Raw genomic sequence first — 20,827 nt, forward strand, 5'->3', positions numbered from 1 at the left:
CAGAATTATGAAATTGGGACTTGGTTGTGAGGCCAATGACTCTCAGAAAAAACGACCCGAATTAAGGCAGTAGTAACCACGCAATACCGTAATGAGAAAAGACAATAAAGATTCAGTTTTGCATGTGGGAGGCAAACCACAAAGAAATACTCCAGGGGAAAACCCACACAGTCAGCTAGGGACTGCAAACCCAATCCATGTAGTGCCCAAAGGCGCGATGTGAACCGGGTCTTGTAGGTGGATGGCGAGGAAAGATACTCGATCCGACTTTGTGACCTGGAGGTTGATGACTTTCCAATTTAAAACAAAAAAATCCATATTTTGCTCAGAGGTAAGGCACGTTTTAAAGGCAGTGGACACTATTGGTAGTTACTCAAAATATTTATTAGCATAAAAACCTTACTTGGTAACGAGTAATGGAGAGCTGTTGATGGTATAAAACATTGTTAGAGACGGCTCCCTCTGAAGTAACGTAGTTTACGAGAGGAAGTAATTCTACACAAATTTGATTTCGAGACCTCAGATTTAGAATTTGAGGTATCGAAATCAAGCATCTGAAAGCACACAACTTCGTGTGACAAGGGTGTTTTTTTCTTTTATTATTATCTCGAAACTTCGATGACCGATTGAGCTCAAATTTGCACAGGTTTGCTATTTTATGCATATTTTGAGATGCAGCAAGTGAGAAGACTGGTCTTTGACAATAACCATTAGTGTCCAAGATCCAGTGTCTTTGAATATTTCTTAGAGCTTTTTTTCAAGTTTGGTAATCGCCAAAGACCAGTATTCTCACTTGGTGTATCCCAACACACGCATAAAAAACACAAATCTGTGTAAATTTGAACTCAAAAATGGTCACCGACGCTGCAAGAGCATAATGAAAGAACAACCCAGTGTTGCACAAATGTGTGTTTTCAGATGCCTAATAAAAGGCTTCAGGTCTGAAGTATTTTATAATTTGATTCTCAAAAAAAAGTTACAGAGAGAGCCGTTTCTCACAATTTTTTTGTATTTTGTATACTATCAACAGCTCTCCATTGCTCGTTACCAAGATAAGTTTGTTATGCTAACAATTAATTTGAGTACTTACCAATAGTGTCCAGTGTCTTTAAAAGATGTCAGACTGATATTAAAGCGTCGTCTGAGAAAGGGTTGAAGGATTGAGATGAAACTAAACGCAGCACTAAAACAATCGACAAAAAAATCCTAAAAGGAAACCCGTTTTGAAAGGAAAATATTTTTGAAAATTCATCAAGAAGTTTAATAAGTCAAAGATAAATATGATAATATGAAGCAAGGTAAACAAATAAACAAGATACAACGTACAATTAAAATACTCTTAATGAAAAATAACTCACATGAAAATATTACAATGTATACATTATAGACTGAACAACGAAAACCTCAAAAACACTTAAATTGTACAACACAGAATAAATAGTACATGTCTTAAAGTTACATCAATAAATATTAATAGCTTAATCATTAGTTTAAACTTTTAAGTGGAAATAAATACACGCAAATGCATACAACATTGCCATGCATAATATTATTTACTAATTATTTTAGAGACGTTTTGTACTGTATTGCTAAGATTTATTTCTTAATAGGGATTGCTCCTTTTTCTTTGAAACAGAGTTCCTCGCTGGAGGGCGCCCTGTAATCATATCAATAACACTTTAATTGTGTAGACTTTACAGGAATAATTATTAGAATTTAACAAAATTAGTTTAGACGACATGACTTCCATTACAGAAAGCGTGCGCAGCTTCCGTCTTGGGTACTTTTTTGTCGTCCGACTTGACGATCATTTTTTAAATAATTGAACTATTTTGAAAATACCAATGCTCACAATAGCTACTACACAAATACTTTTAAGGCGCAATCTCTTTCTAGCCTTGGAAAGGGTGGTGCTTGGACATTATCTCATTGCAGATTTTTTAATGAGTTAAACCCATACAGCAAAATAATTGGTTTAAATGTTAAAATGTTTTTTGGGTATAAATTATGTACCCAAGTACGACTCATTGCACGACGCGCTGTGCTACACGCGCAATTTCTGTCCACCATTTTGAGTGTCAAACTAATCTACAGAAAGAAATTGACATAACAACAGCAACAGCAGACGCGTTACGTGCAGAGGTGCACTTTCGCCATACAAGGGGTCAACGGTCAAACTTTGTATAGCCGTCATCCTCTTGCTAGTTCTATATTCTGATTGGTTATTACTCGATCACGTGGGGTTAATGTGGAAGTGTCGTGGCCGAGCGGTTACGAGCACCGAATTCAAACTCTGGTGTTTCTGATCAGCAGAGTGTGGGTTCGAATCCCCAGCCATTTTGTGTCCTGAACCATTTCTTCGTCCATCGGATGGGACGTAAAGCCGTTGGTCCCATGTGCTGTGTAACGCATGTAAAAGAACCCAGTGCACTTATCGAAAAGTGAAGGGGTTCGCCCCGGTGTTCTTGGCTGTGGCTGCTGTATACGCCATAGCACCTTGTAAACCCTTCTAAGGTGCTACTATTGGGTCTCAGAGAGTCATCACTGCAAAAAATCTTTCTTTCTGAAAGTTTGTATATACTCAGCGCCTCAAGTACCTCGTTTGGTAGATACGTGTGCTATATAAGACTTCGATATTATTCGATATTATAATGTGCTGGTGAATGACATCTTCGCCAGTTAATACATCGGGCAATATTCGTAAAAAAAAATTGCTCATTATTTTTCGAAACCTTTCCTGTCCCGAGTTTACAAACTTGAAGTAATCGTGGGAGGAGTGAATGTACCACGTGACATAGATGAATAAATTAAAAAGACCTCTCCCATGAAGTTATGCCAATTGAACGTCACTCGTGCGCACTAACTCTTTGGTTGGCAAACTGAATGAGCATCATACCTTTAATTTTTGTGTATGGGGGTGATGGTGCTGTGACGCATGTGCGTTTGTGCGTCTCTTTCGTGCCACATCTCTATTGCGTTTGCCAACCAAAAGCGTCTGATAGGTAAGGCACGAGTGATGGTAATTAGCATATTTCATGGTGAGGGACTATTTGATTAACTACTTAATATGCATGTTTTGACGCACCATGAAGTTTAAGTACAGCTGGGAAATATTTAAACAAACAAAAAATCAAAAAGGATGATTTGGAACTTGAAACGATGACAATGGCCCATATTCATCGAGCTGCTTTTAATTAACGGCCGATGTTGTGCTCACTGTATGGCGATGCTAGTCGTAAGCACACGAAAAGGCATGCTAACCTTCCGGTGCTTACTGCACGGAAATGAATGACGTCACAATTCGTACTTTCTAATTTGTTTGCTTCTGCTAAAGTAAGCACGAAAATGTGCTCACCATTAAGAAGCGCCGTGAAATTGGGCAGGCAGGCCGAATGAAACAAAATGGTCGTCCACAGGAAGGGGATATACAGTACTCGCTACGCACATTCCCCTCCTTGACTGTCGTTGACGGTTGTTTCGTTGACGGTTGTTCCGCTGTTGTTGCTGAGGATGGATGGCGTTATTGGATCAACTTTCCGTGGGCGTCCATTAAAATTATTGTCTGTTCACAAATCGATCGTGGTTGGGTTTTTTTTATAGAAAGTCTATTAATTTATTCTATTTCCTATGAAATCACTGGTATTACCGCCTCTTGTTGGTGAAACCATTGAAGAGTCTCGTGATGAAACTACCAGGAAATCCATCTAAGAGAACAACACAAACAAAACAAAACCTTTTATTAGTCTTTTTAATGATAATATTAAAGACACTGGACACGTTTGGTAAATGTGAAAGACCAGTCTTCTCACTTGGTGTATCTCAACATATGCATAAAATAACAAACCTGTGAAAATTTGAGCTCAACTGGTCGTCGAACTTTGTGAGATAATAATGGGGATAAACCACCCTTGTCACACGAAGTTGTGCGCGTTATGTTTGATATTGAGAACTGAAATCAAATTCGTGGACAGTTACTTCTTTCTCGAAAACTATGTCACTTCAGAGAGAGCCGTCTCTCACAATGTTTTATACTATCAACCTCTCCCCATTACTCTTTACCAAGAAAGGTTTTATGCTAATAACCTATCTCTTATCCGTCACTCAGTGACGCCTAAGGCGCTTCATCAACACTCACCTTTTCCTGCAAGTTGTGAGAGCTATACGTTTTTGAAATATGAGACAAATTCCTTTACTACATAGCAACATGTAATGGTTTTTACAAGGTGCTGTGGTGCAATGTGCAGCTAATCAACCAAGAACACTGGGGCAAACCCCTTCTCTTAACGATATAAGTTCACTGAGTTCATTTAAAGGCAGCGGACACAAATGGTAAATACTCAAAATAATTATTAGCATAACACCTTAATTGGTAATGAGTAATGGGGAGAGGTTGGTGGTATGAAACAGTGTGAGATACGGCTCCTTCTGAAGTGATGTAGTTTTCAAGAAATAAGTAATTTTCCATTGATTTCGAAACCTCAGATTTAGAATTTGAGGTCTCGAAACCAAGCAACTTCGTGTGATGAGGATTTTTATTTATTCATAGTTATCTCGCAACTTCGACGACCAATTGAGCTCAAATTTTCACAGGTTTGATATTTTGTGCATATGTTGAGATACACCAAGTGAGAAGACTGGTTTTTGACAATTACTAAAGGTGCTCAGGGTCTTTAAGGTACCTTTTTTATATCTGCCTTTTTTTTTATTGGTTACTCCTTTATAAGTTATCGGTTGAACTGTTTTTATGAAGTAATGGAAATAAATGTTAGTTTGAATTAAATTGAAGTGCATTGAACGCGAAATGAGACCAACGGCTTTACGTCCCATCCGAAGGTTTATGAACATTACACATTAATTATAGAGACTTAAAAGATATTTCAAAGTTCATCCGTTTTGGGGTCAAACTATAGCTGTTAAACCAGAAAAATGATTCCTTGCAAACTATAATTATATTTGATGGTTAAAGGAACTGGATACGTTTGGTAATAGACCCTTCCCATGAAATATGTCAATTACACATAGCGCGTGCGCACTAACATTTTGGTTGGCAAAATGAGGGAACATCGCGCTGTTTTGTACACGGCTAATGGGTGCGTGACGCAGACGCGACTGCGCGTCTGCTTAGTGCACAACTCTATGGCGTTTGCCAACCAACAGGGTCTGTACGCATGCGTGAATGTGATTAGCATATTTCATGGGAAGGGTCCATTGTCAAAGACCAGCATACTCATTTGGTGTTTCTCTATATATATGCATAACATAACAAATCTGTGAAAATTTGGGCTCAATATTGGTCATCGTTGTTGCAAGGAAATTGCCGCTTCTCGCTATGTTTTATACACTCAACAGCTCTCCATTGCTCGTTACCAAGTAAGTTGTATGCTAACATACATTTTGAGTAATTACCAAGCATGTCAGGTGCCTTTTATAAAGAAGCGATGTGTTTAAATTGCAGTTTATATAGTAACATTTTCGGGTATTAATAATTTACTGCATGGAAAGCAATACAATTGATAATTCTGTGCTAAGCGCACTGCAACAAAGTCAGTCTACTTTCTGTTTCTGTTTAACAATCTATTGTTAAAATGAAAACAAATAATGAAAAGAAAACAAACGAACAAACAAACGTGCAATGAGATGTAAATATGACATACATGATGCCTACCGGCCATGTTCGTCAATACCTTCATATTTGACCTTTGGCCTACACAGGAAGTGACGTTGGCGAGAGTCGTATTGGCATTTGGTTGGAATGGCGACTAAAAGACCGTCCAGTTCGTGAACCTCGTCGGGGCAGACGCACGTCTGGACGGTGTTTCTGTAGCGTCTACCGAGGCAGAACTCGTCTGGTTGACACTGTGAGAGAAAAACAAAATAGAAAATGCATAAAAATATAAGAGCCAAGATGGCGGCCAGCCAGGACGTTTTCTTAGTGACGTGGTAATAAATATGTTTTGCATTCATGGCTTTCCATAGTTTTCCAACCTATGGTTGCCAAAAACGTGGTCCGTGACGTTAAATGTGAAATATCTATAAGAGCTGCAATTCAAGATGGCCGCCAGCCAGAAGTTTTCTTCGTGGCGTTGTGACTATTGCGTGTTGTCATGTCGGGTGGCGATTTCTTTTGAGTAAGCGAGAATGTGTTCTAGTTTTGTACTCGTTTCGTAAACTGTAAATAGACCTTCAACTGTAAATAGACCTTCAACTGTAAATAGACCTTCAACTGTAAATATCACAGTGCCGCCGTCTTGTTTATCTTCCGTGCAAACTAAACCGAGGCCGGGTGGAAAAATAGTCAGGCACCTTGGTATTCAGGGAACCTGACAAAGGTTGCACCATTGACCACACGGCAGGTTCCTCTTACGAAAATTGCAACTAAAGAGGTTTTTGTTGTCATTTTTTTGCAAATGTTTGTCAGCACTTTTCAAAAAAAAGTTGAACTAATTGGTGACTTCCGGAAGTCTGTAGTGTGACGTAATAAAACTGTGTCATCGCCGCAGCTCTTTCATTCACTCAAATAAATTGAACAGACTGTCGTATTATCCCACGCATATTTAAAATGCCAATAGATCAGCCCAGAGCTGTAAATAGAGACGGGTCCAGAGAAGCGTTTCTTCCCCATGGTGAGTCAAGCCGCTCTCCGGTGTGAACCTAATCCCAGCGAAGAGTGAAATTTAACGCATCTATCACCAACCACCACTTTGGCGCCATTTTGGTTTTTTGTCGAGATGCGCTAGGTCGTTGATCTTTAACGTGATGTAAAAAAAAAAAACATTGGTCATTACCCAGAAAAGGGACGAGTGGGGTAATTTTGGGTTGGCATTTGGGTAAGACGTCGGCTTTGGTTGATCTGTGTCTGTCAGCCTTATTAGCAAATGACGTCACAATGTGAAAAGTGTGACGTATAATGCTGGGTTTTCTGGGCTTGCAAAACTCTGAGTGTTAGAAGGCAATAATATGTTGTAGTTTCACTGCCGCCCGTCACATTCACATGCCTCACTGAATTTACTGTACAGAAATGTTTCAATGAATGTTAAAAACTATGTATAAGAGGCATGTAATTGAAACTTTGCGCCATTTCATGGCGCTGTTTAACATTATATAGTTGGCTTACGGTGCTCTGTAAAACACATGCCGTCGATTTCACAAAACTCTTCCAAACTTAAGATTTATCATAGAACACAGGACGAGTCCCAACCCTGCACTGTAGCATGCAGACCTTAAGATTAATCCTAAGTTAGGAAGAGTTACTCGTCCTAACTTGAGATAAGACGAGTCCTGACCCTTTGTGAAATCCATCCAATGGTTCCAAAGGACTTGCGTGCAAAATATTCTTCTTCGTACCTTTTAAAAGAGTGCATTTGTTTTAAAATGTACCTTTGTTGCTTGTGAACCGAAGAGTTGGTGGTTTAATAGGCTCCAATTATGTCTTTTTGTTAAATTGGTTCACCGTCCATTTAGTAAGTGAATGTTAACATGTAGTTTGTATGATCATACAACTAAATAAAAATTTATATGAAGTCAACTGATAGTGGCTTCAGACTCTGCAATGAAAAATGTTGGCGCGCGTAAACCACACAATCAAAAGCTGCGCGCACAAAAATACTTCTGTAAAATAAAAAATTAAACAATTTGACTCTTCTCTAAAACAGAGAAGTATGCATATTTTTCTTTGTTAAACCAAAATAATTATTAAGTACTATGATCAGTAAGTATTTTTTTTTCAAAAGCTTTATTCAAATATGTAAACTGGAACCGTCTCCCGGTATCACTTTGTGAATGTAATCTCTTGCACTAGCTTTTTGTTAAGACACAAGCTGAAATCTTCCTTAATCCACCAGCCAGTTTAATAACTCTTTGTAACCTACTTCACTGTAATACTTTTCTGTTTTACCATTACGCTATTAACCTAAAACAACACAAAAAACCTCTCCATCACTCAACCAAATAAACACAACATAGATCTCTGCATATTTTCTTTTAAATACTTAAAATTCAAAACCCTCCCTCAGTATCAACATGATCTTCCCTTCATTTTGTAACTAAACGATCATTTTCCACATAATGCCTTGGGGGTGAGAAACATAGCCCGAGAGATGAACTACTTGTGCATTGTGTTTCATCAGGGTTAATGCCATTTTACATACGGGTAGATTACGGCTAAGCTACGGGTCGGTCATCCTTGCCACCCACTTACACACCTCGTACTTTGTGGACCTATTTTTTATTTCGCACTGCCTGTCACTACATCTCAAGATTTGTTCTCGTCCCTAGACAAACAGTTTGTTTATAATAACAAAACAGTTGCTGGCAGTGTAAGCACTTCAAACAAATTGAAGGATGAGCTACAATATAATCCACAATATATAACTGACAAACCTGTAGAAGTTTGCGATCGATCGGCCATCTGGTTCACGTGAAAATGGTGAAAAACCGATTACACATTATTTTTACATGACATCAATCGTACAAAAAATGAATAAAACGCTCACTGAGCGATAAACTCCATCAATTTATTTCTCACCAAACATGATATTTCAGACATAAATATTTCAAGGGATGTTTTCTACTATTATCATCATCATTAGACAGTGAAAGTTTTATGTAAATCTGTGATCTTGACGATTTTTGTTCTTACCAATTCTGTAATGTTCCGTTAAGTAACCATCCATTACTTTAAGAGTGCCATTGGTTGCGTGTATGTGGTCAACCACTGAGATATTAATAGAAATGAGTCTGTACTAAAAATGCTTGTTCCAATTTAATTTGAAGAACTGAAACGCAAGCCGTGTGCAGACCACAAATCTCTGTTTGTGCTATGGCGTGACAAATAAGTGATGATAACTAAGTGTTGATAGATTAAAGATATCCATTGCATTGTGCTCTACTGCATGCCATTTATAACACTCACACAACTTTGTGGAAAGTCCATCTTTATTTTTCTTCTGGAATCACGCGACAAAACAAGACTCGATGACGTCTTAATATTTAAATACGGGGCGCCCTCTGTTGATTAATGGCTCTGTTTTTAAGACAGGCATAGGTTATAAGTTTATTATTACCACGTATGTGATCTTCGACACAAGATGTACTCGATCTTGAGGAGTTAATGGATGATGTTTATGAGTGGAACTAGCGAGGCGTAATAACAGTTCGTCTCTCATATGATTGAAGTTCAGTCCTAAGACTTGGAGGATGATGCTACAATATATTGAAGGTATTAACTATAAAACTCAGGTATTGATTGCAACAACCCACGCACTCCCAGGTCTCAGTTTCACTAAAGGAACGTGCCTGCCATCACTCATTCCTTTTTGTCAAGTATAGAAAAAAACTTGGCAGTTGTAAGGAATTGTTTTCAAGTCCCACGCTAACCTTAATCAGTTCATTACACTGCCAAATAGCGATTGGCTAGTTCAGCTGTTATAACGTCCATGAAATGGACTGAAATGACTCGACCTGGACTTGAACCTGCACTATGTTGAACAACAGAGAGCACCCTTGTGCTCTTAGCCACTCGCCCATGACACGCCAACTAAATCTCTTGATGACATTTCCAAGCATAAATCGGCTGATGCATTTCCGTTGACGAGTATGGTACCATGACAATGGGAGACTTTGGAACGCTAGGTGGCAGCAGACTTACCATGTAAATTTCCATTGTTTACGTAGTTCTGAGCATGCGCACATTACCAAGAACAATGGATTTTACCTGGTAAGTCTGCTGCCACCAAGCGTCCCAAAAGTCTCCTGTTATTGTTTACTGCTTACAAATAATCGGCGCTTTACGAGAGCAGGAACCTTTGCACTATCGTCAAGCGTATTTCACGGGTAAGCGGTGTTTTTGTTTGCTAAAATTGTGGGCGTGTATACCCAGCGTTACTCAGCATACTCCGCTTACACAGCTAGAACAGAAATTCTGACTTTCACATTAAGAGAATGGTGCTCGCAAGAGCATAAGGTGGCGGTTGGCAGAGCCATGAAATTTGGCCCTGATTGAAAAAAAAATGCACTCCGATTTTCAACTTTACAATACATGCATAACACCTTGAATATTAACCCCGGTGCAGTGAAAACTGGTTCCCCCGATTTAACGTGTTTTTACACCTCGAGTCCCGTACATTTAGAGACACTAATGGGATGAATTAATCTCTCTGACACTTGACTGATCTGATGACGTGATGACACTTAAGAGCTTTATATAAGAAGCAGATCTAGAAAGAGAATTATGATGAGAGGAGATTTGCCCCACAGGAAATTTGATTTCAATTTACGGAGGGAATTTCGTTTTTGGTTTTCAAGTGTTGGATGATCAAGTATGATTTAGTGGGTAGGGTGATTCAACCGTGTGCGTGTGTGTGTGGGCTTTTATCTATTGTCGTCATGAATACGAAGATTGTCTTTGTTTGTTGAGTCTATTTTCTACTGATAAGTAATGCTTTTAATGGATAATACATTATTGGTTTTGAAAAATAAAATCATTTATTCCTTGCAGCCCTAGAATTGTTATATCAACGACAAATAAATCAACCTGTTAAAAGGACACGTTGTATTGGATCGGGCGAGTTGGTCTATGAAAAGTGTTTGAAAACCGTTTTTTATCAAATGCATTATGGTTGGAAAGATGTTGTAAAAATAGAATATAATGTATCCACACATAAATGTCTCGAAACTGCACGGTGTTCTTTATATACGTCGTGAACTGACACGTTCGGCCATTTTGTGGAATCAAATCTTTGACTCCACAAAATGGCCGACCGTGTTGGTCTGACCAAGAATCAATGTGCTAACTGAATGATCCCAAATGGGTCAAACTGACTCAGAATCCGAGGTCAAGTCTATTATTTGTCAAGCCTGGAAGTACGGACTGCGAGAAGGCCATGAGCGTCACTGCCGGATGCCCCAGTCTTTGGTTTAAAGCCAGTGGACACTTTTGGCACAGACAAAACAAATTAAAGTTCACAGATTTACAAAAGACTTCTCTTGAAATATTATTCCATGAAATGCTTTAATTTGTTTAGAAAACATTAAAACAATATCAATTTCTCGATATCGAGAACTACGGATTTATTTTAAACACATGTCATGACACGGCGAAACGTGCGGAAACAAGGGTGGGTTTTCCCGTTATTTTCTCCCGACTCCGATGGCCGATTGAACCTAAAATTTCACAGGTTTGTTATTTTACATATAAGTTGTGATACATGAAGTGTGGGCCTTGGACAAAACTGTTTACCGAAAGTGTCCAATGGCTTTAAAGGCAGTGGACACTACTGGTGAATACTCAACACATTATTCAACCTGCTGTGAGGAAATGACAAATGACTCGTTGGTAACCCACACCTGTAAGTCTGTTGAGGTGTCACCCGTGAGTTAAAATTCAAGGCAAGATTTATTACCACATATCAAAGTGTCACGGCCGAGTGGTTTAGAGAGCGTTGAATTCAAGTTCTAAGTTTTCGGATCCCAGGCGCATGTTTTTCATTGAGCAAACTGATACTTTACTATAATTGCTTCGCTTCACCCAGTGGTATCAATGGTCATCTGGGGTAGAGGTTGCTATGTGCTAGCAAAGCATTGTGAACGCTACGGTTACCAGGGGTTGTATACTCCCAGGGAGCTGAGAAAGATTAAATGAATGTTATTGGCCTAATGACCATAGTGCACTAAATGTTAAGCGCATTGATACGGTTATTGTAAATTACGACAAACTGAGGCTGGAAGGAAAAGCAATAGTCGGACGAGCACCTTTAAAAAAATACCCCAATTGTTTTTATCGTACAATCAGGGGACTTAACCAAGATCTTTGACCACTCGCAATCTCAGTGATGCATGTGCTTTATAGTGCATAAACTCTTTGACTTCACTTTTCCTTTTTGAATTCGAAATGGCCCTAAAAGGACACCAATATCAAATATATTTTTTTTTGCAAGTCATCTCAGCCCCAAAAATGTCAACTTTGCTCTGATTTCTTGGGAGCCAACTGATTGAAATTGTGACGTCTATGTTTGGATGCGTATATTTTCCCCATCAACTTCTACGGCGCTGTCTGTCACTCGTAGCCCCTTTTACCTCTCTCTTCAATCTTTCAGGAAGTACTTAGATAGATGAAAAGTTGTCATCTACTGTCTGAGGAGAAATCTAACCCAAAAACTTGCCCGTATTCATGAACTGGTGCCCTAATTACCTTCAAGATCAGCAGAAGTGGGTTTTAAAGGCAGTGGACACTATTGGTAATTACTCAAAATAATTATCATCATAAAATCTTACTTGGTAACCAGTAATGGGGAGAGGTTGGTAGTATAAAACGTTTTGAGAAACAGCTCCCTCTAAAATAATGTAGTTTTCGAGAAAGATCTTTCAAGAATTAGATTTCGAGACCTCAGATTTAGAATTTGAGGTCTCGAAATGAAGCATCTGAAAGCACACAACTTCGTGTGACAAGGGTGTTTTTTCTTTAATTATTATCTCGCAACTTCGACGACCGATTGAGCTCAAATTTTCACAGGTTTGCTACTTTGTGCATATGTTGAGATACACCAACTAAATGAAATGAAATGAAAAGAATTGTCAAGCGCGAGGGTTCAGTTTTAAAGACTTGTTGTTCCTGGCTTTATTTGCAGCATATTTCTCCAGAAACACCTCGTAAAATTGTACATAATAATAATAATATAATATTTATTCGGGCAATCACATTTACAAGCACATGTACATACATTCAAAAATATTTAAGAAAACAAAGTAAAACAACAGTGGGGTGCCCAGGAGAGCATAAAAGTTAAAAAAATAACTGTCGCCAAAAGGCGTATGTATCCTAATAAAACCCTTAAAATACATGGTGCCGTGTAAAAACAAATTTTTAGGTCTCATAATTCAAACATATCTCAAAATACCTTCCACAAAAATACTGAATGTTAAAGCGCCTTATGAGCTTCACAGAGTGACGAATAATATGCGCGGATATGCGTTTATAACTGGGATAATACTGATTTCTGCTTAGCATACAATTGTTAGGCAATATTTTCCGCTAAAACGGCGCCATGGAATTGGACCACGTTCTTCTAAGAACCAACAATACTCAAAAGAGACTTACACGTGGTTTTTTTTCGCAAACCTCAACTACGTGGTAGTATTTCTACAAAGCAAAAAAACATTAAAGTTTTTGATTGATTGTGAACACCTGTCAGAAGTTTTGAATCATAAGTTACTTTTTTGTGTTCTTCTTTTTTTTCTTCTGTTTAATCTTTTTTTCTTTACAGATTAATCATATTAATATACGTTTTTCCTTTTCAAATGCATTATTTGCCCTTTATAGACATTTATTATCGTCATCCCTCCTTCCCGTTTAGCAACACCCCTTCCTAAATATAGCCTAGCCTGGCTCCTTACGCAGTTTGATGTTACAAAGCAAACGCTCGTAAACATCCACAGAGATCAGTCAGTGGTCTAGCACCTGCCTCACACCTGCACCTAAATCAATCAGTGTCCATCTTGGATTCAATGTAAACTGATCTTGCGCTAATTATTTTATTCGCATTGATACTGCATTGATCTATCATCACATGCTAGTTACGTGCTTAACGCTCTCAGGTGTCATATTGCACTGGTCCATTACAAACCAGTATGGATGTACATCAAGTGAAAACATAGATGTCCTTTTATAATGCACCGAGTACTTCTTTTTTTTCGCGAGTATTCTCTCCGTCTTGGGCAGGATTTTGTATTAAAGGTTACTATAGATTTGTAATTTCTGTAATGGAATAGTTCCCGATTAACTGCCAAGCGTAGGTTTTGGCTTTGAGCTACGTCACTTGGATTCAAATTCTTACAGACCTCCTTGCTTATACGTCAAACTTTCAAACAGCGCTCTTACCGAGGCAAATAGAGGCAGCTCATTGGTGCGTAAAAACGTACACGTGACCGCCAGCGTACCAGAAGCGTACCAATGACATTGCATGATACGTTTGCCCAGCCCAGCGCCTTTGGTTAAAGCAAGGCGCTGGGGACGAGCGAAACGCAGATTTGCCTCATTTGGTATCAGAACAGACGCTTTTTGCTTCAGAGAGGGCGCTTTCTGAGAGTGTGACGTCATGCAAGGGGTCATTGATCTCTAATTATGGAAATGAATGCAATTTCTTAAAAATGGCAGAATTTACACTTTGTGACGTCAAGTGAAAATTATATATCCAGGAAAATGTTTCAATTCCAGTAATTATCAACACATTATTAAAACAACAACCTGATGTGCCTTTTTTTTTTTTATTTTTTAAAGGTGTCAGGTTTACCATAATTAAGCGCTGAGTCAGTGGTGGTTTTAAAGGTGACTTTGTTTTCGTCAGAAATATCTCTATCATCGCGTAGGTACACCACGTGATTCGCCTGGAAACAAAGACACATTGTAACCATTCCCTGGCGATCTTTTTATTGCGTAACCGCAGACCTCCCCAGTCATAAATTGTGGTTACATCTCAAGTTCAATGTATTGTGCTATGTCCGAAGAGCATATATAGCTTTAACAAAAGTCAGCTGACTCACGATAACTGACACAAAACGGGTCCTTGTCGCCCCAGGGTCTAGCCTAATCAGGGATATTGATCTCCTCATAGGGACTAGATCATTGTCATTCCTAAATGGGTGCGATTCCTGGAAGGGGCAGAAGTTAATACGAGCTTCAATCATGATTTGCCCCAAAGCTCTTGATCTAGTGCCTGATTACAACAAACTCACAATCTAGAAGTTCGCTTTGCCCAGATATGACAAATAATCCCAAGGTATTGAAACCAGTTGTGTGTGTAGCCTGAATATGTGACGTCACAGTTAAAGGCTCGTCATTACGCCAGACAGGACCCAACTTCATAGAGCTGCTTAAGCACAAATATAGCTAAGCATGATTAAATTATGCTTACCAGAATAAGAATGCAATCTAAACTTAATTCCATTTCACATGTACACTATGTTGTGTACACTTATGAGTGCTATTTAAGAAGCCACTACTATTAAACTTCCTAAAACTATTAAACTTCATTTGTGGAAGTGTCGTGGCCGAGCGGACAAGAGCACCGAATTCAAACTCTGGTGTTTCTGATCGGCAGAGTGTGGGTTCGAATCCCCAGCCGTGACACTTGTGTCCTTAAGCAAGACACTTAACCATTGATTCGTCCTTGGGATGGGACGTAAAGCCGTTGGTCCCATGTGTTGTGTAACGCATGTAAAAGAACCCAGTGCACTTTTCAAAAAGAGAAGGGGGTTCGCCCCGGTGTTCCTGGCTGTCACTGCTGTATGCGCCATAGCACCTTGTAAACCCTTATAATGTGCTAAATAATTGGGTCTCAAAATTCATCACTGCAATTACCTATCTTTCTGAAAGTTTGAAAATACTCTGCGCCTTGAATACCTTGTTTTGTAGATACGTACGCTATATAATACTTCGATATTATTATTATTAAAACGACATCTTTAAACAAACTAACTGCCATGAACAGGCAAATAATTATACGAGACACCTTAAAAAGTTTGACCTTTCAAGTGAAATCAGGTGGAAAATTAGTTCCATCTTACATCTGCTCACTTTAACATGGTATAATGTCAAAGGTCTATACCTCACTGGATGGTAATTGGAATATTTTCTTAATTGATTGAAGGTTCTCGGGACCACGCCATGTCCAAAATTCACTTTCGTTTTTGACGTTACTCTAAAGTTGCCTTACTGGGAGGTGTGCACTTATACGTATACATATTTTTAAAGGCAGTGGACACTATTGGTAATTGTCAAAGACTAGCCGTCACAGTTGGTGTGTCTCAACATATGTATAAAATAACAAACCTGTGAAAATTTGAGCTCAATCGATCATCTAACTTGGGAGATAATAATGAAAGAAAAAAACACCCTTGTCACACGAAGTTGTGTGCGTTTAGATGGTTGATTTCGAGACCTCAAGTTCTAAATATGAGGTCTCGAAATCAAATTCGTGGAAAATTACTTCTTTCTCGAAAACTATGGCACTTCAGAGGGAGCCATTTCTCCCAATGTTTTATACCATCAGCCTCTCCCCATTACTCACAACCAAGAAAGGTTTTATGATAATAATTATTTTGAGTAATTACCAATAGTGTCCACTGCCTTTAAACCGTGGACCTATAACAAAGGACAATAGAGTCCATGGTTCGGGAAAGGTCCACAGTTGGAAAACAATAGGAGCTGTTGTCAAAAGTGCAGGTGATGTGACCTGTGACATCACATGTTTACAAAAGAGCCACATCAGAGCCTGGACTTCCTGCAGGCACGATTCGTACACAGGCTAATGGAAGAAAGCATCAAATCTTAAATTTAATGGAGATTGCACTGTCTAATTCCTATCATTCCTATCAACCTAAACTTGATATGATGAAAGGGTGCACATCTCGAAACTTTTCCAGCTTTTACTTTCATAACTTTTGGATTTATGTGGAAATTGTGGCACAAAATGTCATCGTTCCATAGGACCAGTGCAGTATCTTGCCTGCCAGAAAACCCAAAGAATGCATAAGGTCGCACTTATTGTAAACCAAGTTCACATGGTCTATAAACAAAAGAGGGACAGTAGGAGGTCCACGCGGTTGCAGGCGTATACAAGCTTGTAAGAGTTGCTTCATATACCCGCACTGGGATGAGCTGCTGAGCTGACGTTGGAAACAAAATTTGAAGTACAAACTTCAAACCTATATTTATAAAGATAAAGTTTTTTTTTTTTTACAGTTTTGAAAAAATCACAGCAACTTTCAAAGAATAAGAATGGTGTTAATAATGTGTTCCTGTATTTCTTTGTGTTGTTTTATCAATGAAACTCAACGGATCTGTATTGGTGGAAAATCAACGGATCTGTATTTGGTGGAAAAGACAGACAGTTTTGACACACCGTGACAAACCGATCACAAAAAAAATGCTTAAGCTGTCGATGACGTCATGAATGTGACGTCATCCCATTACCGACCTGAAGTATCCTGTTTCCCTAATGGTTATTTACAGGTGTTTATAAACTTCGCTGACTTTATATATACCGGACTTAAAAATAGCGAGACTGCTCAAGTATTTGTTTAACCATTACAGCCGAGTTATAACCCAGATCGATGATGTAATGAGATATTGTTTATGGTGCAAAACATCCTGTGTATGGCTTAGAGATAAATCCAAGTTGTCTGTTTTTTGGCGCTCAAACCGAATTCACTGCCAATTAAGAGTTATTATAAGACGAGCACAGACGAGGAACTGTAAGCAGAGACACAATACCAGCTTAAAGGCACTGGACACTGTTGGTAATTACTCAAAATAATTGTTAGAATAACAAAATACTTGGTAACGAGCAATGGAGAGCTGTGGATAGTATAAAACAATGTGAGAAACGGCTCCATCTGAGGTAACCGTAGCTTTAGATTAGAGAAAGAAATTCTCGCTCAAATATTAAAAGACTTCAGGCATTATATTGACACATTTCACAAGGGTCGTGGGTTCGAATCCCACCCGAGTAACATGTCTGTGATATTTTTTCACAGGACTCGGGAAAGTACTGAGTATACAGTGCTGACACACATCGGTGTATGGGTAAAAGAAAAAAAAAAAAAAAAAAATGGATATTCTTTATCCCCGGTGCAAATTTAACATCTATTATATTTCACAATGTGCAGCGCTCATTACAAGCGCCTATCCTGTGTTCGCCATTTTGGGAGTAAAATAAACTAAAGCGAAATGACCAACGTATAGAGGTGTGGCCCGCGTCGTGCAAGTATCCTGTTTCTGACTGGTCCAATGCGCTTGTGCTTTGCGGCAACCATAAATATTATTCATAATTACCTTATACAGTTTCGCTATTCTTATTGTGGAGAGCGCGTCACGTGGGGATGTTTAAACCTTTGATAATGACCGGCGTTTATAACCGGTTGTGAGCGGATACTCCACGCTAGTCTGGGTGCAAGATGTTTCTTGTTACGGGAGATGCGGGCGCTGTCGGTGAGTTGGCCGCGCTGTGTGTGAAAGGAAATACGAGACCGTATTGCACAAAGACTATACGCGCACGAACGGAACCGGAAACTGTCGGAAATAAGCGTTTCGGTCATAACAATGCAACAAGCACGTCGGAAACGGATAAGTTTGACATAGTTTCTTGCTTTATTACGCATTTTAACCAAAAAGGCACTTATGAATGGGAATAAAAGAGTAGTGACTCGTTCTTTAACGGCCGTTTAAAACTTTGCAGGGTCGTTGCCGTGTTTAAGTCCCTCGCCTTCGGCTCGGGTCTTTATCACACGGCAACGACCCTGCCTGTTTTAAACAGCCGTGAAAGAACTCGTCGCTACACTACACTTTTATTCCCTTAATAAGCACCATGCTACCATTTAAATTTAAAAAAATTCAATACACACTTTCATTCACGAAGTACCTATTCTCACTTATAATCAGCCCTCAATAACAGAGTATTAGGTTTGTCAGAAAGGAGTTACCCGCTAAAGCGTCACGTAATATTATGTAACTCCCACCAGCCGTTAGCTTGGCAACACTCTGGCTAGTCTTCTTCAACTAATACCAAATTAAAACAACTGTGGTCCGACAACTTTGCTACAATGAAATACAACTATGCATGCATACTTACGATTGCGTCCGCCGAACTTGCACGTATGAATGCCGCTAGACAGACTGTAACACACATAACTGTTAGAACACACTGGACTTTTACTTCCATCGTTGTATTGTTACTGATATCTTCCTTTAAAGTTCCAGTTCAAATAATGTTTTTGCCGCGTAAAATAACCTTTCGGCGAAGTCGTCTGCTAATAATTGTCTTGGTTGGTTTGGTCGGTATCTCTTGACGTTTTGTCTGACGACGCTGGTGAAAAGAGCTGAATGTGAAGCTGGTGAAAATGATGAGTTGCTAAAATAACCTTTCGGTGAATGTCGGCTGCTATTTGTCTTGGTGGTTTGGTCGGTATCTCTTGACGTTTTGTCTGATGAGGTTGGCTAAAAAAATGAGTGTGAACAAAGATCAGTCGTTGAATTGAATCAGATTCATTTTGAGTCCAAGATAGCACGCAGGAAGTTTTTTTTCTAGAAGCGAGACGATGTGTTGAGTGTCACCCTCGTACCCGCACGTCCATTCACACGGACTATTAACTAACCCGCCAGCAGAGGAACATAAAACGAAATGATCTCTCAACCACATCTATGAGGTCCCTTTATATACCCGTCGTCACTGGTCATTGATGACGTCACAGGGTTCCCTCCTCCCCCATCATCCCCAAGTGATTAATGTTACAGTCACGTGACGGCACGTGGATAGGATTTTCGCAACCTTGTGTCCATCCATCACTTTCATTGGTTCAAGTACGTGGTGTGTACTTTTGAGCAGGATTTATTAATGCCTAGGTGCTTCGACCATGAAGGCACACGCGTGGCTAGGCTGTAAAAGGAGTGTTGGCAGACTGTAAGTAGTATAGATTTGCTGCAAGCAACATTTCATTTCATTTGGGGAAATGCTTACACGCGTAATGTCCTGTCGTTCACTCATTACTGATTGCATGACTCCTTGCAGTCAACTCGAACATATTATTACTGCTCTAAATTAAAACCTTTATGGATCAGTCATACCTGATATTCATAGTGACAGATACTCCCAGTTACTGAAAAAGAGCCTGCCTTTTTCTGTCATTTGAGCCTTGGTTCTGTATAGAGTTTTCCTTTTGTTAAAAAGATTGTGGCCAAAATTAATTTTCTGTACGATGAGCTGAAGTATCTCTTATGATCATTGTTGGTTTGTTTCTCAAAATGACAACTCATGTTTGAATATTTGTGTAAAGGCTGTCTGTTTTTGCTTTGCACTGTGGGTTTTCCATAGTTTTATTGGCAAAAACTCGGGTTGGACGTTTCAATCATGAGTTGGTTTTTAGGGTGAAATGAGCCACATAGCTTTGATAGTATTCGAACCCACAACCTTGTAAGTCCTGCGGTCTAATTACGGGACCACGGTGGCTCCGGCCATGGTCAGGTGGTCATTTGACCATAATCAGGTGGCCGTAGTTTGACCATCAGGTGGCCGAGGACCGACCACAGACTAATGACCCGATCTTCCAAGGCTTTGGTCACAGCCATGAGACTTGCTGAGACGTCACCATGGCCTTTCCTCGAAATACTTCAAGATTAATATCCGGACTTTCAGTCCAATCATTTCACCAAGGTTCTGCATGGTTTTCAAAATGTCATACACAACAATAAACATGAGATCAACAATATGGTGGCTATATTCCGTGAAAACACCATGGTTAAAAGTTCAGGGATTTTACATAGGGCCATTTGCTTGGCAGGATTTGAAACCAAAATATTTCACAGTATATTGGTAGAGGACAACATTTTGAAAAGGAAGTTTTGTAATCAGAAATCACCGTTATTAAGTTGCTTTAAATAGTTTACATTTTTTGTTGGCCTATTGTGTTGCCGTGCCTTGAAGGTATATTGCGCACGCGCAGCTGTCAGTTGAATGTAACATAACTATAAGTATATTTAATACACCTTCATTATTTAATAAATTTATGTGTTTTTAAAACCAATATACACCGTCTACTATTTCAGTATCAAATTCCTCTCTTCAGTTAACATTCCCACATGAAAAAGGTTCTGCCCCACGCCACAAACATAGAACAGTCTCTTTTACTTTCACTTTTGACGCTGAAGACAAGAACATTCTTTGTGCCCACTGGAACAGTTTTCTTATTAACCCTTCAACCCCAATTTTATTAAACTCCTACATAATTTGGGGAAACCCACTCGTACCCTGAAGGCTCATGAACATACCCAGTGTATAGA

The 20,827-nt window shown here is 39.1% G+C and overlaps 1 protein-coding gene across 1 annotated transcript; it reads right to left on the reverse strand.

Annotated features, from left to right (window-relative positions):
- Positions 1–1,384: 1,384 nt before the first annotated feature.
- On the reverse strand, positions 1,385–19,152 carry LOC139951252 (uncharacterized). Its single transcript, XM_071950042.1, has 3 exons — positions 18,624–19,152; positions 5,685–5,856; positions 1,385–3,704 (listed from the first exon to the last, which is right to left on the reverse strand). Exons 1-3 carry the CDS (start codon positions 18,711–18,713, stop codon positions 3,643–3,645), a joined length of 324 nt encoding a protein of 107 aa, XP_071806143.1. The 5' UTR covers positions 18,714–19,152; the 3' UTR covers positions 1,385–3,642.
- Positions 19,153–20,827: the final 1,675 nt, after the last annotated feature.

This window comes from Asterias amurensis, chromosome 19 (assembly GCF_032118995.1).
Source record: "Asterias amurensis chromosome 19, ASM3211899v1".
In the NCBI taxonomy this organism is placed as follows: domain Eukaryota; kingdom Metazoa; phylum Echinodermata; class Asteroidea; order Forcipulatida; family Asteriidae; genus Asterias; species Asterias amurensis.